Source organism: Camelus bactrianus, chromosome 31 (genome assembly GCF_048773025.1).
Source record: "Camelus bactrianus isolate YW-2024 breed Bactrian camel chromosome 31, ASM4877302v1, whole genome shotgun sequence".
In the NCBI taxonomy this organism is placed as follows: Eukaryota; Metazoa; Chordata; class Mammalia; order Artiodactyla; family Camelidae; genus Camelus; species Camelus bactrianus.
In genome coordinates this window covers 12,525,222-12,541,433 of record NC_133569.1, presented here as the reverse complement: position 1 = coordinate 12,541,433, position 16,212 = coordinate 12,525,222, and the positions used below count along the sequence as shown (strand labels likewise).

The 16,212-nt window shown below is 42.3% G+C and overlaps 1 protein-coding gene across 2 annotated transcripts in view; it reads right to left on the bottom strand.

Annotated features, from left to right (window-relative positions):
* Window positions 1-15,460, bottom strand: part of GALNTL6 (polypeptide N-acetylgalactosaminyltransferase like 6) — a 790,170-nt gene extending 774,710 nt beyond the window's left edge. The window contains exons 1-2 of one of the 2 annotated variants that reach the window (XM_074355532.1): window positions 15,216-15,460; window positions 8,908-8,916 (exon numbers count right to left, since the gene is read on the bottom strand). In XM_074355532.1, the coding sequence (XP_074211633.1) occupies window positions 8,908-8,916; window positions 15,216-15,316 (110 nt within the window). In that variant the 5' untranslated portion in view covers window positions 15,317-15,460. Of the gene's footprint in view, window positions 1-8,907; window positions 8,917-15,178 lie in introns of both variants that reach the window. The other variant, XM_074355533.1, reaches the window with a different exon arrangement.
* Between the last annotated feature and the right edge of the window lie 752 nt (window positions 15,461-16,212).

Here is a 16,212-nt window from a genome sequence, read left to right as displayed (position 1 = left end):
TTTACCCTTGAAAGTTCTCCCCTTCTCTCCTGGCTTCAACATCCCTGATACACAACTGCTAATTAAAATGAACGCAGGTAAATCAAGGCAGACTTTTTCAAAGGGAGGGGAGCTGCTGGAGTGAAGACCCGCCCTAGAGAATCAGACTGCCAGCCGTCCTAAGGTCTGAAGCACTCAAGTTAAAATCAGCCCCCAAAGTGTATCAGTCTGTACTTCCAAAACGACTCATTTTAACGCGTGTGTCGCATTATGCTTCCTTGCAGGTTGTATCAACGGGCTCCACCGCAAGCTTTTTTATTCATTAGGAGAGTTTTAAAAACAAGCCTTTCCTAAATTGCCATAGTTAATTAAAATAAGAGTCACACGGCTGCTGTTTACATAACTAGAGAAAGAAAAGTCAGTTATTGTATTTTGTTCCTGATCTCATTGGCTAGTTTGAAGGTGACTATGGCCTTTTGATCAGAGTTACAGGCATCATACACATAAGAGGATGCACAGATGTTAACATGTTTGATGAACTCTCACTGTGATTTTCAGTATTGGGGTCAGTCAAGTGTTGACATCACAGCATCTTCGTCACCAGTCAGGGTGAGACCAAAAGAACCAAACATGTCCATGGAATCTGAATTCCTGAGTAGGACACAGTCTACCTTCTCAGACGCACAGCTGCTCGATAAGACCTAACGTGAAATTTAAACATACCTGTTGGTTTGTGCATACTGTATTTTTTTTTTTTTTTGTATAGAAACAGCTCAGCTCAAATAAGTTCAGCACAAAGAAAATAATTCATGCCTATCACTCTTCATTTTTTTTCAACAAACACCTGTTGAGTGCCTCCTCTGTGCTCAAGCAATGCTAGGCACTGGACTTAAAAAGTGGGAAACGATAGACAGCTGCTACGTGTCTTAGATTCCTGGGGTCGCCATGCGAATTACCACAGACCAAGTGGCTTAAAACAACAGAAATTTATTCTATCACGGTTCTGGAGGCCAGAAATCCACACTACGCCTGGGGGCTCATATGGAATCTTTCCTGCCTCATCCAGCTTCTAGGGGCTGCTGGCCCCCTTGGTTACCAGGGCTGGTGCATGTCCTTCCAACCTCCACCTCCGTCTTCACTGCAGCTCTGTCTTCTGTGGTTCCTTCTTTTCTGTCCACCACGTCTCCCATGTGTGTCTCTTACAAGGACACTTGTCATTGGGTTTAGGGCCTCACAGGATAATCCAGAATAATGTCCACATCTCCAGATCTTTAAGTGAAATTACATCTGCAAAGACTCTTTTTCCAACTGAAGTAACATCTGCAGGTTTGAGTGACTAGTCTATGGACATAACTTTCCCGGGTCACCCTCTGACAGACCGCTAAGTTAAAACACTTACTGACTAATAATGAATAAACTAACTAGGCTGGTAGTTAACATACCAACTATGTTCCATTATAAAGACAGAAAAATAATTTTTTTTTTCTTAGGAAACACTTAGGAAAGGTGCTTAAGGATGGGGGGTGAGAAAAACTTTCCCAGAGAGAGCCTGAATAAAAGCAGAAACGATCCAGGCAAAACTGAAGACAGAAGATATACAAGTTCCTGGAGGAGTAAAAAACATGATATTCTCAGAAACCTGAAAAAGTCCAAAGGGTTAGAGCCTTGGCAGCGAGCAGTTCAGCTCATCAAGAAGAGTGTAAGACGGCAAAGGGGTATTCAAGAATCTGAACTTTAATCTAAAGGCGTCGATGAATGGATTTATGCATGGCAGTGGCCTGTTTGGTTAAGCAGTTATTTTTTTAGTTTAAAGCAAGAATCTATTTGAGCCATATAAACAAAAAGGTATTACATAAGAAAAACAATGTCACAACTTATCTAAGAACCTAACATAGAAGCATTCTCTTTCATCTAAAAGAAAAATTAAAAGGTAACATTGGTATTCTACATATATATGTATATATTTGACAAGTGTGCGTTAAAGAATTCTCTAATATAAACCATTTAAAATGTGGAGAATACTTTTGCAAGATGCAGAAGACCACTGTTAAGATGGCACACCCACAATTCTTAAAAAAACGTGCTACGGGAGATATAATTCACCGGAGCACTCACCTCGCAGATGTGCAGAAGCTGTGAAATCGTTCATCACTGGCTTCTGACTCCCACTTTTGCACTGTCTGAGTTTCAACACTGATTGGTATGGATTATGAATTACACAATTAATTAGTTTCCTTTTAGTGTTTCTGCCAAGGCTCCATATATAATGCATCTATTTAATATGAACACTTGAAACAGCAACACTGTTTGTATAGAAGTCACTTCCTTATGTTCTTTTGCCCCTTTCTATAAAAGGCACTATGTTTAGAAAATAGTAGTTACAACAAATAGTGCTCTGGAACATCTGAAACTCCAAATCAGTGTGTCCCATCAACCATACATAGATCTAAGAAGCCTCAACTGAAAAGAACACAAGTGTACGAAGCTGGTAAATTTAAAGGTTATAAAATTGGTTTATTGTAAAAGCAACTCAAGAATACCCAGTTAAACTCTTGTCCCAATGCCACCCAACATGACCAAAAAGCAGGTAAAACGCTTTTATATTAGGAACAAGGACGTAACACAAGAAAAAGACCAAATCTAGGCTGTGATTCTGACTCAGAAAGAGGACTCCTTTTGGTCAGCACCGAGGGTACAACGCTGACGTACAACTGGGTGAATTCAAGTTCAGGGGAAGCGAAGAGCTCCGTATTTTTGTTTTGCGGGTGGGCTTAAGAGATTGAAGTTTTAGGAACAACTGCCTTTAATGACAGCAAGATGAAGACAAGTCTTTATTGAAGAAAAAGAAGCTTATAAGGTTCTTTAACCATTCTGGACCAACAGTTCTGGCTGCCGTGAAGACCGATGAGAGGACAGGTTGGAGGCAGAAGCACCACGTGGGAGGTCTCCCACCGACACGCAGAGAAGTGTGTACGCGGGTCCCAACTAGGGTGGAGACAAGGGGATAAAGAGACGTGGATGAACTCAAGAGAGATATTTCAGAAAGAACTGCTCGTGCTTCGATCAACTGAATCTGAGAGGAAAGAGAATGAAGACAGCAATGATAATGAATACCAGGACGGAAGACAGCAGCTTCACTTCATTTAGGCAAGAGACGCCAGAGGACAGAGGCAGGAGAGGAAGGAGAGAGGGATTTCACTGCAGACACTTACAGTTTAAGACACCTGTTTCTAGATTTCAGATTGGCACGCGGACAACATGCTCAGAGGGAAATCCGGACTCGAGGTGGTGATGTGGGGGTTACCGCCTTAAGTACGGTAACTGAAATTACAAGGGGGCTGCGTGAGATGCCCTTCCTTCCAGGGTGAGTAAGAAATAATCACAGAGATCCTGAAGAATATAGTATCTTAAGGAAAGGATGGTAGTAGGAGTCTGTAAAGGATGCTGGTAAATGCGTCCATGCGTGGGCACAGGTTGGGATGGGCAGTGGGGACAGGAGATTTCAAACAGGCGTCTGCGTGGCGAAACTGACATACTCGCAAAGGATCGGTCTTCCTGTTTAATATTCTTTCTCATTTTCCAACCTTGCTGAGTCCATCCTCTTGTCTCCTCAAGCTTCCCACCCCAGCAGCTCTTGTCCTCAGATGAAGATGACTGTTTCAAATACGGGAGCATGTTTAGTTAAATTCTCTCAATTCATACGGCTAATGAGAAGTATTTTTGGAATTAACTGCCAAGAGATGAGACAATGGTGAAAGCAGTTAACAGAGATCTGAAGAGCTGGGTTCAGCCTGAGGTGTGCAGAAGCTGCAGAAAGTCAGGAGTTGAAGGCATCACATTTGGTTACTAAATTTGTTTTGCTCCGGCTCCCAGCGCCCATCAAGAGTGGGAGAAACCTGAACAGTACTGATGTGAAGGATGGATCAAAGCAGAAAAGGCTGAAAATAAATGAATGAGAAGAAAAAAAAAAAATCAATACATGAAATTCCTAAAAAAAAAAAAGTTCTATCCATAATCTGGATAGAAGTTCCACATTTATCCCACAGCTGGGGACACTGCTGCGTGGTAACAGGAAGCATGGAGAGAACTGGGGAAGAGTGCAGGTCCTTTTTCTGATTTTCATGGCACGGAGTCTCGGGTGTCCCAGCACAGAGGTGCTGTGCTGTCAGTGAGGATGCGGCCAGGCTGTCTGCTGAGCACGATAAGAGAGCTGGAGGCGTGGGGGTCTGAGGGACAAGAGAAGGTGGGAAGGCAGCTTTGGGAAACAGCGGAGAGAGCTGAACAGGAAACAGAGAGTCAGTCTTCACCGGTGGTTCTGGCTTAATTGTGCCAGTTTGTGCTTTAAAGTTACAAAAGATCATTTCCCTTGGGGTGACACAACCAGGCGGTATTTACTTTCTGATTACATTGTTTCCACGAAGGTGGCAGCTCCCACTGTCACAAACAAAACAGTAATGACAAAGCTCAACAGGAGAATCCTTGAGCTAATATATATATTATATTATTATTATTTTCAAAAACTGGAAATGCAGGCTCAACAGAACCTCTTTTCTATGATATGAAAGACTCAGGTTTTTTGTGTTTTGTTTGTTTTTTTAAGCGTTCCAAGTCTTTTATCCACTCATGGGGCCAATTATTGATCAGCTCAATCCTTACATGAAATTGTTCTTAAAAAGAAAATTTCAAAGGGGACAGGGGAGGTGAGAAGCAAGAAAAAGGAGGGAAGTGGGGGAGGCGAGAGAATGGCTTGAGTTTCTACCCCTTCTTGAATAATATCCCCTTGCCGTCCGTGGTGTTTATCTTTCCCTCCACATTTCACACAACAGAACTCAAGGTCTCTGCCTTGGCGTGCTGAAGGACCGCACAGAACATGCAATTTCCTTCAGCCTGTGAAAGAAAAGGTGAAAGTTTCCACAGAAGCGAAGGGGGAACCCAGTCCCATTGCACAGTTGTTCCTCTGACATCCTCTGTTAGACAGTCTTGAAAACGACCCAACTCACTCAGCTGGGGAATGAAGGGGGCTGACTTCCCTCACCTCCCAGCTTTACACGGCACTCTGTTCCTGCGCTTCCAGACAGCTCCTTCCCGGAAGCGCCCGCAGAGGCAATGAGGAAGCACTTCCTTCCTCCAGTTGCTATCCTGCCCCAGTCACTAACCACCTCACTCTTGGTTTTTCCCATTCTCTGTCACTGTCGGATGCAACCAGAATAATAACCTTAAAATTCCAGTTATGCAAAATAACAGAATAAAATATTCAACCCTGAAGACCGTTTTAGATAATCCTCTTTGGGAGCTTAGACTGATTTAATGATACAATTTATAACATGTTTTTTATCCCTTGAGGGTAGAGCGCACACTGAGAAATCAACCTCACGTGGAGGGAACACCGCTCCTGGTTGGATACACTGGGAGAACTAAGTTCCCTGCTGAAATCTAGTTTCTTCTTGACATCTAGGGCTGTCTGAGCCCTTGGCTCGAGTTGTAAACTTATAAACTAAGAGCTGCGTTGTTTCCATAAGAGTAAAAAAGTGAAAGTAAAAAGAAATTAAAGCTGCTTCAAATATTTCTTAAATGCAAAAACAGTTGCATCCTCATGATGGGTCCATAAAAGAAACAGTGCAGGAATGTACTTTTCTTTTTTATCCAACCTCCATTCTCTAGATTCTAACCCATAATAATATCTAACCCTTTAAAGTAGCTCGCCATGTGCAATCCAGTTTTCCATTAACTTCTTAACCTTCACATCAACTCAATCAAGTAAGCACTATTATTATACCCATTTTAGAAATGGGAACTCTAAGGCTCAGAGAAGAGAAATAACTTATTCAAGGTCAAACAGGCAGTAAGTAACAGAACTGGGACTAAAAGGCATCCTGGCTCTGTTATCCACGCCCTGAACCACTGTGCATATTTCCTCTCATAGCTGAGTTAGTGTAATTTCTTGTGTTGCTATGGTCTAAGATACCTCCAATGCCATTGCCAGGATGGGGAATTACACCTAGTCCAACACTTTGCATCGGTCAGAATAATCACCATACGACCCTGAAAATTTTGAAAGCCTCTTTCTGCATTTATAATACAGGGACAGTAATTGTAAATCTATCATGTTTGTTGTGACTGTTTAAGAATCGCTTATCATGGTATCCAGCACTTGGGAAGAACTCAGCAAGTGTTACTGTAACTTTGGTTGTTAGTACGTTGCCTTTCATGATTTTCACTCGTATCGTTTGTATCATAATGATTTTATTACGTCTATCATCCATCTATTATCTTGAAATTCTTGGCAAATGAACACTACCATCTCTTTGCCCTTGTAATAAATACCCTCCACCCCACCCCACCATCCAATTTATTACACTTAGGGCCTTGCTTTTTCCTTTGCTCTGGGTACCTGGTCATTTATTTGACAGGTACATTGTTGTCTTATTGGTCAGGTGGCTGCAGGTATATATATATAAAAAATACCATAATAAACATCTAAATACCTTTCTGTCCTTTATCTAGATATTATATATGTGTGTATATGAATACACACACACATACACACACACACAGTTTCCCATTTGATACATTTCACAAATGTTTAATTTCCTCTCCAAATTAGTAAGACAACTGCATAGGAAAAATCTCAGACCTCCCTGCCAAGAGGCTCCCAAACTATTAAAAACACAGGCTCTAAATTTACCTTTGAGCTCAAAACAAGCTTTTCTGCATCTCTCCTTCTGCGTGCCACTGCATCTCCACTCTCCTTAGGGACCAGTTCCTCCCTCTCTCCCTGCATCAGCCGTCTTTTGGCCGCCAGTCTCCTACCCACCAGAACCCCGCATTCGGCCGTGTATGTCAACGCCGATCCCACCGATAGCCCCCATCTGTCAGTCTTCCCCTTTCATCTTTTACTATTTTGTTGGTTCCTCTACACTCTGTGTAACTACAATCCAGAGGGTCACCCCCTAACCAGCCACCTTTCCAAACTCTTCACGTGGCTGAAACCATGTGGCTGTTAATGCTGCACAACGTTTTCTCTTTCCATGGGTCCTGAAAACAGGGACTCAGAGTCTGCCTCTGTGCCTCCCTTGACCTGTGAATCAGGTTCTACAGAAGAATTTGTCTCTGGATTGTTGGAGGTTTAGTTGGCACAGAAAACACTTAGGGCCACGCACAAATATTGAGTGATAATGTGTCTCTACCTCTTCTAAATGCTAAACGATTAGAGACCTCCTTCATATAAAGTCATTTAATCCATCCCTACATTACAGCCTTTTCTTAACCAATAGATTGTAAGCTCGTTGCAAACAGGTTTACTTCTTTATCCTTTATTTGCTTCGGGGCCCACACAGTCTTATGCACGTATCCAATAAAAACCTATCTTTCCAAGAATGGACAGGCAAATTGGTCGTGGTATATTTTATACGTTGTAATATACTTTCATTAGATTTACACAATATTAAGTTCATTTACTACCTTCAGAGAATGTTCTAAACACTGTTAAAAAGGTAGCAATGCTCTTGTGAATGTTCCCTTCGTTGAATATTTACTAAGTCCCAGCCAATACACGAACCCAGTGTGCTCTCTTTGCCACCCTTTTAAGGGGTAACGTCTGTCTCAACGTATGAGGGACTGTGGTTCAAAGATGCCAAGTGACTTGCCATGGACGAAATGTTGTGGCCAGTGGGGAGACCAGCATATGAACTTAAACAATCTGACCTTCCCTCAGCCTAGTCGCAATCCGGCCAACTTTCACACCAGGACCCAGCTCAGCATTCACCCCCTGCAAGAATCAAGGCCTTTCCGGGGAGTCCAGATCATTCCCTTGCTTTTCCAGAAGCCCATCACACACAGAGAGAATGCTACTGTGCATCACTTGCTCCTTTGTTTCACGAACATCAACTGTATCTCCAGTTGGCCATTGGGATGATTAAGAATGGGTACAATGCAATAATTCTAGAAGGTAGCCTTGTGGTGACTGAAGCACTTAACAACCCTTTCCACTTTGCTGTTTAACTTGTTGTCTTCAGAATATTCCAAGACTCTCATGACCAAGTTTTAAACAATAGGAGTAGTTCTCAGATTCTGGCTTGTAAAAAATGTAGGAAAAAACGATGCATCTATGTGAGACATGAACTTTATTTGTTATAGCAAATGAGGGTGGTCACCACAAAGAAATATCACTGCCTCTCTTTTTTCCCCCTCTTTTATCAAAAGCTTCAAACTTAGAATAATTTTCAATGCAACATACAAAAAAATCATTTTTTGCAATAAACAATTATATGTAAAATAAAACTAACACTGTATCCTTAAATGTTGGACAAAAAAGCATGGGGGGAAAGCCCTTGTATCTTCTATACTCTGCTTATCTGTTTCCTCCCTGGCCCTCCCTACCAGATGCAACACACCAGTGGCAAGCCCTGGACCACAGTCATTGCCCTGTTCGGCTGTCCTGACATTGCCTTGCAAAGAGAAACCATCTGTAAATATTTATTAAGCAAACACTAATTACCTTGCTAAAGACAATGATTGCTTATAAATGCTTATAGTATGTACAACAACAATCTACAGTCATTACCTCCTGTTACATGCTGTTCAAGATACTAAGCATTGAATCCTCACCATAAATCACACCACCAGGGACGTACCATCGCCTCCATCTGACTTAGGAGAAAACTGACCTGAGGACGAGCTATGATGCACTGAATGTCCCAAAGTGCTAACTGCTGGAACCAGAATTACTAAAGGAGCACAAGGCGCTACGGGAATACTGGCATTTCTCCTCAAACTGAGTCCAAGTGGATTCTCTTGCTGGGGAGACATGCCAAGTTTAAGGGGAAAAAAAAGTCAACTCACTCAATCTTGGGTGGGAGACCTGACCACCTGGTCTTTTTATTATGATTTTTTAAAAGTTCAAAACGATTGATTATAAAGTTCTGTGACTCTGGCTGTCTCAGCTTCAAGGACTAAAGTCTCATTCTGTGAGTATCTGAGTGACTTCAGTACATTCAAAATTAGCCTTCTCTGCCCTCACTGAGACACCGCAGTCCCTGTGGCAGAGAGATGGCAGCCCCTTCCACGGTCTCTGGCAAACAAGACTTCACTGATCCTGTTGCTAGATCACAATAAACCACCCTCTTCAGAATCTGTGTGACTCTCTCTTCATTGTGATGGGCATACATGTCAAAGAGGTGGTTCCCAGACAGACGCATTTTCTTCCTCTGTCCCCACACTTTCCAAGAATTAAATTAATAGCATTTAAATGACGCTTCAAGCTCGGTTGACAAACAGCTTTTTGTGGATCCAAAGCCATGGAAGAAGCGAGGAAAAGTTATGAAAGTAAAAAAGAAAATTGTAGAAAACGAAGCCGTTGGGTGCATTTATTTTCCCTTCAGAAGGGAGCCCGTGTGTGTGGATGTGTGCATGCGTGTGCACGTGCAGCTGAGTGGACACGTGCGATGAACACATTTAATTGCAGAAAACTGCCGATCCAGCCCACATCTCCCCCCACTATACCAGAAGTAGAACAGTTGACGAAAACACTGATGTGATTTATCGTAAACCCTAAATGTATCTGTATTTGTTCTCCCTCTTTCTAGCCACCGTGTCGGAGTTTGGAGGGACAAACGTGAGCACGTTAGTAAGGAGCGGAGAGGGCACTGGTGTCTGGACATCTCTGGATGCCCCGTCCCTTCTTTTCAACTTTAAATAAAGCGAGTGTACCTCTATTATTTGTGCCTGTCTAAATACACCTTCTCACCGGTACACACGTTTCTTATTTGGACTTTGCTGTCACTGCTGCCCGCTCAAGCATCGCAAGGACGTTCTGAGGGAACGCAGGGATTAGTCGGCTCCGAGGTGTGACAGACGGAGGTCGTCAGGAGAGCGATTATCTAGTTTATGACGGTCTGTCTTCACCTTAGTTATGGTCTCCAGAAGTTCCCCTCTCTTGGCACATTTGCGCCTTTGGCTCCCTAACACTCCTTTCGCAAAGACATATGCAACTATGAAGGAGAGAGAGGAAAAAGGTGGTCACATCTGATGGTTCTAAGGATCTGGAGCGCCCAGCGCTCACCCCTCCATCCTAAGCCAGCGAAGCCAATGAGGACGAGAGAGGCAGCCGGACAAGACGTCCCCTCATCTGATGCTCTGCCCGCTGACAGTGCGGCCAGCTTTCCTGATTTTAGCTCCTATCCCTTCGTTTAGGGTTATTCTTGATGCACCTCGGCTGGCGTTCATTTGTATAAAGTGTTTCAACGACAGAAGAGGTAGCAAATGTCCCTGCCGGTTGTCATGGCTACTCCTGAGAAAACCTGAACATGCAAAACTCAATTATCTTCTCTACACACTCAAAACACCCAAACTTTCTCACCCTTTTCCCTATTCCACCCTTGATTTGGTTTCTTAAAAAAAAAAAAAATGTATAGGAGGCTAATTGATTCAGCACAGCTTGCTCAGAAATGAACACAGGGAGAAAAAAATATCTTATTTATTTATTTTACCAGATTGTGAACAGAAGACTGTGTTCCACAAGGTCTCCCATGGGGCAAGGCGAGGAACTAATCATGTCGAGATCCACTAGGTCATAGACAATAATGAAGACACTTGGCACAGGGGTCTGTGTGGAGCAATCCTGCAGCAAGTCAGAATGGATTTTACATAAATTCAAGAAAAGGTCCTTTAGAACCTTAATTTAAAATCTGCAGCTTAGCTAATTAAGAACCGTATGGCTCAAACCAATGCACCAGTTCACGCCTAGTGTTGATGTACCATCCTGAATGCAGACGGAGCAAAAAACCTTACTTTTTTTTCCCCTGTTTTTAGCTCTTCCCATATCTAAGATGTTTGCTGGAGAAGAAACACAGACACATTTTTCAGCTTTATGGTCAGTGTGACAAAGGAAAGCACCACATGGTTTACATAAACTCAGTACCAATGATCTGACCTCTTCACATCATGAGACCAGTTTAAAATGCCACAGGAAAAAAGTTCTTTCCAGAAAAATGATTCTCCCCCAAAGTGTGGTGCTGGTGGGCATCAGGAGAGCTGGACAGAGACGCTGAGGAATCTCAGCAGATATTGTTTTCATGTATATAATGCAGGTTACGCCCCACATCTGTCAAGTACAGTTTCTGTGTGTGTGTGTGTGTGTGTATGACTGAAAACAAAATACCACCTCCAGTACTTCCCACAGCCAGGACTTGAGCTCAGGACCTGATGCACCTTGTTACGGTGCAAGATTGCTTAGCCCTATTTTATAAACAGAAATTCTGAAGCACCAAGAAATAAGAAGGTTCTACAATTTTAAAGTGACTTGAGTGTCTGTTGCTGTCTGTTTGTCTCATCAGGTAAAAATAATCCAGGCCAAACATGAGCTTCGAAAATCACGCAGAACAGTTCTGAAGGTGTGTGATTTAAAAGTTCTGGGATTCTGAGCCTTGCTTTTATTTCAAAAATTGCAAAACTGTCTTTACATTCTGAATATTTTTAATTATTTCTGCACATACGTTACATGAGCTGCATCTCAATTTAGTTGCTAAACTACAGCTGCTTTAAAAAAATTCATCTCTTTAATAGACTTACGAGAACGAAGTGTTTAGGGCTAGTTTTCCTTCACCTGGACTTGCACACGTGATTTCAAAGAGAGACACAGTATTGCTGGATGTGGCAGCTTTGCTCTAAAATACTGCTTTCCTGTAATTATCGCCCTAAAGCACAGCTTAATTAAGACCTAAATACACAACTTCAATTCAACTGCAACTGAATCCAGGGAAGAGCAGCAACTCAAAATTTAAAAGGAAGAATGAAATTAAGAAGCACTATATACTAACCATATAGTAATCATTTCAGCTAAGTATCATATTCATTGTCAACAGACTCATTTTTAATTTACGTATATGCTTCTAAATGACATAAAGGAGATATTTACAGCATCCCAATAACAACAAAAAAAGGAACAGACATAATTCAACTGAAAACAATGTGACAATTGTGAGTGATATTTTAATATCATCTAAACAGGAACTATAAAATATTTTATAAAATCATTATTTCTATATAATGTTCATAAAATCTTAAAATTATTAAAAGCTCAATATTTACTTCAGTAACTTGATTCCAATTTTGCAGAGCCCATCCAATAAAATAAACCTTTAAATTATTCTGTTATTGTAACTTTGTTTTTGTTTGTTTTTTTTTTTTTTTTTTACTCCTCTTTGGTTCCATGAGGGTCTAAAAGAAGCCCTTTAGATGAACAATTTAGGAATTTTTATTTCATATTTTTCCTGTATCATATTTTTTCAGGACAAATATTGAATGTTATGGGAATTATTACAAATGCTGATTTTAATGTGAAAACACTATAAATACAAATGATTATTTTGTAATAGTATAAAAGACTTAAGAAAAACATGCAAAATATTAAACATCACAACAACTAATGCACAGCTCCTATCAATGTTTTCTCTGTTACCTCCTTTTAATTTACCTCAGAAGAGAGTATTACTGTCGATACTGAATGTTAGACAAATTATTAGTGATGAGCTCTGATAACACAGAAATCAAGAGGGTTTAAAAGTATTAGCATTTCTATGATTTTGAGTTGCTATAAATTAAAGTATTTTCCTGCAACCCACTGCAAATTAAACTATTTCAAACTGTGAAAGTTCCCCACTCCTGTGACCATGCTTAGAAGCAGAAGTGCTCCGTCACACATCACTGCTCAAACCACCGTCTGTCCTCTGGGCACGTGACTGGTCTGGAACCGCTTCAGTGCTGACCGCTGTCAGTGCTTCCATCACCATGTCACTCTGACCCTGAGCATTTTACAATTTGGTGACAAATACAGCAAAAGATAGTTTTTGAAGAACATTTAGCAATTAACCACGAAACTATCCCTTTAAAATAAATTACTAAATTTAAAATGACACATTATCCAATAGTCAAGTTCTGTGCTTCAACTGGAAACTTAGGTATCAAGCTGACGTGCTGACTTTGAAATGTGGATACATTAGCAAAATATTACATCACAATATCAAGCATGCTTAATTCATTATCACAAGTCACTTGTTACTTAATCAAGCGCATCTATATATACGTATATTAAGTATGACTTAACTCTTACTTATCCAATACCTGTATAATGATGCCAACATGCCCTAATTTTCTTTCCAATAAGACTTAATAATGGAATAAAACCAATAAAAGCTTATCTTTTCCTCTTTTACAATGAAGTCCAACAGTAAGTGATAATTCATTTCTGCCTTGTCAACGTTATTTCGTGTTTATAAGAAACATTCATTTTAAAAGCATTACTTAGGTTAAAAACAACCTGAAGTATGCAGCTGACATTCATTTTGTGGCATGTGCTGCCTTTTGGTTATTAAAAGCTGCTCCCTAGGGCTGGGAAGCTGGGATGCCACAAGATTCCCATCAGTCTCAATCACTTACTGTACAAGGTACGAAACTTTGAGAAATAGCTTCTTTTCTTGCCGCCCCGTGCCTTTCCAACCCACTAACTTATCACCTGATACTAAGTACCATTTGCACCACAAGACAACCGGAAACAAGGAAACCATTTCAGAGATGATAATAACAAGTCAGAGAGTTGGCTTGCCATATTTTATTTTTTTTACGCCACTGCACAAACAGATTTCTCATGAAGGGTCAAAATCAATAAGAGCTGGTGTGAAAGTTGTAACTAGCTCACGAATAAGATTAATTAGTGTTTTATGTTAGCTATACCAGCAAATAATTCAGATGGCTATTGTTAATTTAATTGGTGAAATTCAAGGAAAAATCATTTTGTTTCTGTCATTTTATCAATATTGGAATGGAAATTTTAATAATAGTAGTTAATGTTAATAATGAACTGCTAATGTTAATAGAATCTCATTATTTTCTCTTAAGGGTTGGAGAAGTAAATGATCTATATAGGAAACAAATAATTTCACATCCAAAGTACCTAGCTTCTTCTTTTTTTCTTTTTTACTGGAATGATAAAACAGAATATACTTCAAAGTTCCACCCTTATTAGAAAGGCTGATAGAGATAAACAATGAAATGGAAACAACTCAGCATTTTTCCCCAAAATTCCAATCCATCAAAAACCCATGAGCAACTAGTTATCTTTAAAGTGTAAAGACTGGTAATCATTACTTGTCATAATGAAAAAGCAGATTACTTTCCAGTGTTTCTCAAGGACCCACTCACTGTGGGAAAAGAAATTAAACTTTGTTAAGCAAAAGAACAAATATTTAATTGTCATTAGTATTTATCGCTGTTGCCCACAAACGGACCACTTCAGCACCTTCTATGTTTGTCATGGGCGATGACCCTTGAAATTAAGATTATTAATATTCCAAAGCGGTGCACAGGACTAGCTGGAAAAGTGTTCTATCAATATCATGAGGAAGGCTGCATTCTGCCATTAAAAGTTGAATCACAGAAGCTGTTTTATTTATTAGTAAACAAGGAGCTCAACAATATGGAATTTCATCAACGTTTTGTAAAGGGTATTTTGCCTTATTGCTAAGAAAGTTATTTTGATCCACGTTAAGCTATAAGCAATGCACGCACTAATGGACTGCTCGCTAAGTGAAAAAACAAAAAAACCCAAAAAACCCACTACATGGTGGAAAGCTTTTAGCAGCAAGCTGTTACCACCAGACGGGGAGCCTGAACCACCTCCTTAGTGACTGCCTGAAGACCCCACACAGCACCTTGGCAACAGGGAAGGAGAAACACACTTCACATCTCCACAGGGCAAAAAGCAGTCCCTAAGCAAAAATTACAACCAAAAATACAGTAAACCGTAACTTGTTTTTTTGAGAACCATTTCTCAAGTTTAACGATTTAATTCACCCATTTCGCTTTAACACAGACCCCCCCCCAAACTCCATGAGAAGCCCAAACCCCCGAGGCTGAACTTGCACCAAACCCACTCGCACATCCTTTCATCCACCTCAAGCCAAAATCAGCCTGAAGAAGAATGCTGACAGCTCACTCCCTCCTCTGGAACGCTCACTCTTCTTCCCTAGTTTATTTCGCATGTCACCCTGTCGCCGGCTACCTGCTCATACCCGTCTCTAAGGCTGGTAACACCAGCTCTGCAAAGACCCAGGAGGAACCCCAAGGCTGCCCCTGCCCCTGCTCGCCGTGTGGGCAGCTGCACGCCCGACCATCCTCCGGGCATCCTCCTCCGCACGGTACTTACCTGCTGCTCCCCGGGCTCCGCAGACTTCACCAGGTGCTTCTCCTTGTACAGAGACCAGAGACCGACATTGGGCAGGAAAATTAAAGCCACCATGAACAACAGAGTCATCTGCAGAAACCTCTTCTGTTTTCTCTTCATTGCAAATGGTAACAGAGAAGGAAAGTTACAGGAGGTGGTCCCCTGGCCGCGTCTGGAATTTAACGCCAGGGTCCTTTCCTCTCCCCTGCGAAGCACCAGAAACTGAGGGGAAGCTAGAAACTTTTGTTGCGTGCTCAGCACCAATCTGCACGATTCAGAGGGACTTGGGCATCTGCAGAACAAACGCATAGTTACTTTCCCCCCAGAACACTGTGACGAAGGCGTTATCTATTGGCTCAGAAGTAAATGACTTGACGGAGGAAATCGTTAAGCCCATCGACCTCCATTAAAAAAGCAACGGAGTAAATATGATCGTTTCATAGACTAGTCGTAAGTTATGAAAAAGTCAATTGCATGCTGGATACGGAAGACGATGGCAGTCCGCTGCTCGCCCCCTCGGCGCGGGAGGGCGCGGCGGGGCGGGGGAGCAGGTCTGCGTGGGACGTGGCGCAGCCCCGGCAAGTGTCAGGGGGAAGTGTCCGCTTCTGACCCCGGAACGTCACCTTGCTGGTCTTCCCTGAAGGTCTCCTTCTGTGCTCCCCCCGGGAGAACCCACCTGAACCCGAGTTCAAGTCCCTCCGCGGCCAGCGCGCCCGCGGGCTCCCGGGGGTCCAGCGACTCGGGGTCCGAGGCAGAAGTGCCGTGTGGAGAGAGGGCCACAAACTCCTGGATGCTCACGCGCGGCGCACACCCTTGTCCGCAGGCAGCGGCTCGGCGACCCGGGGACCCGGGGACACTAGGCTCCGGAGGTCGGCGGAGTCCAGCCGGGAGGCGGCGGCCCCGCGCCGTCTGCGCTCGCGCGGCGCCCGGGCCGCGGTCCTCCGCAAAGTGCGCGCCCTGCCCATCGATCGCCCCCCTTCCTCAGTGCCGCTCTCACGCGCCGGCGCTCGCGCTAC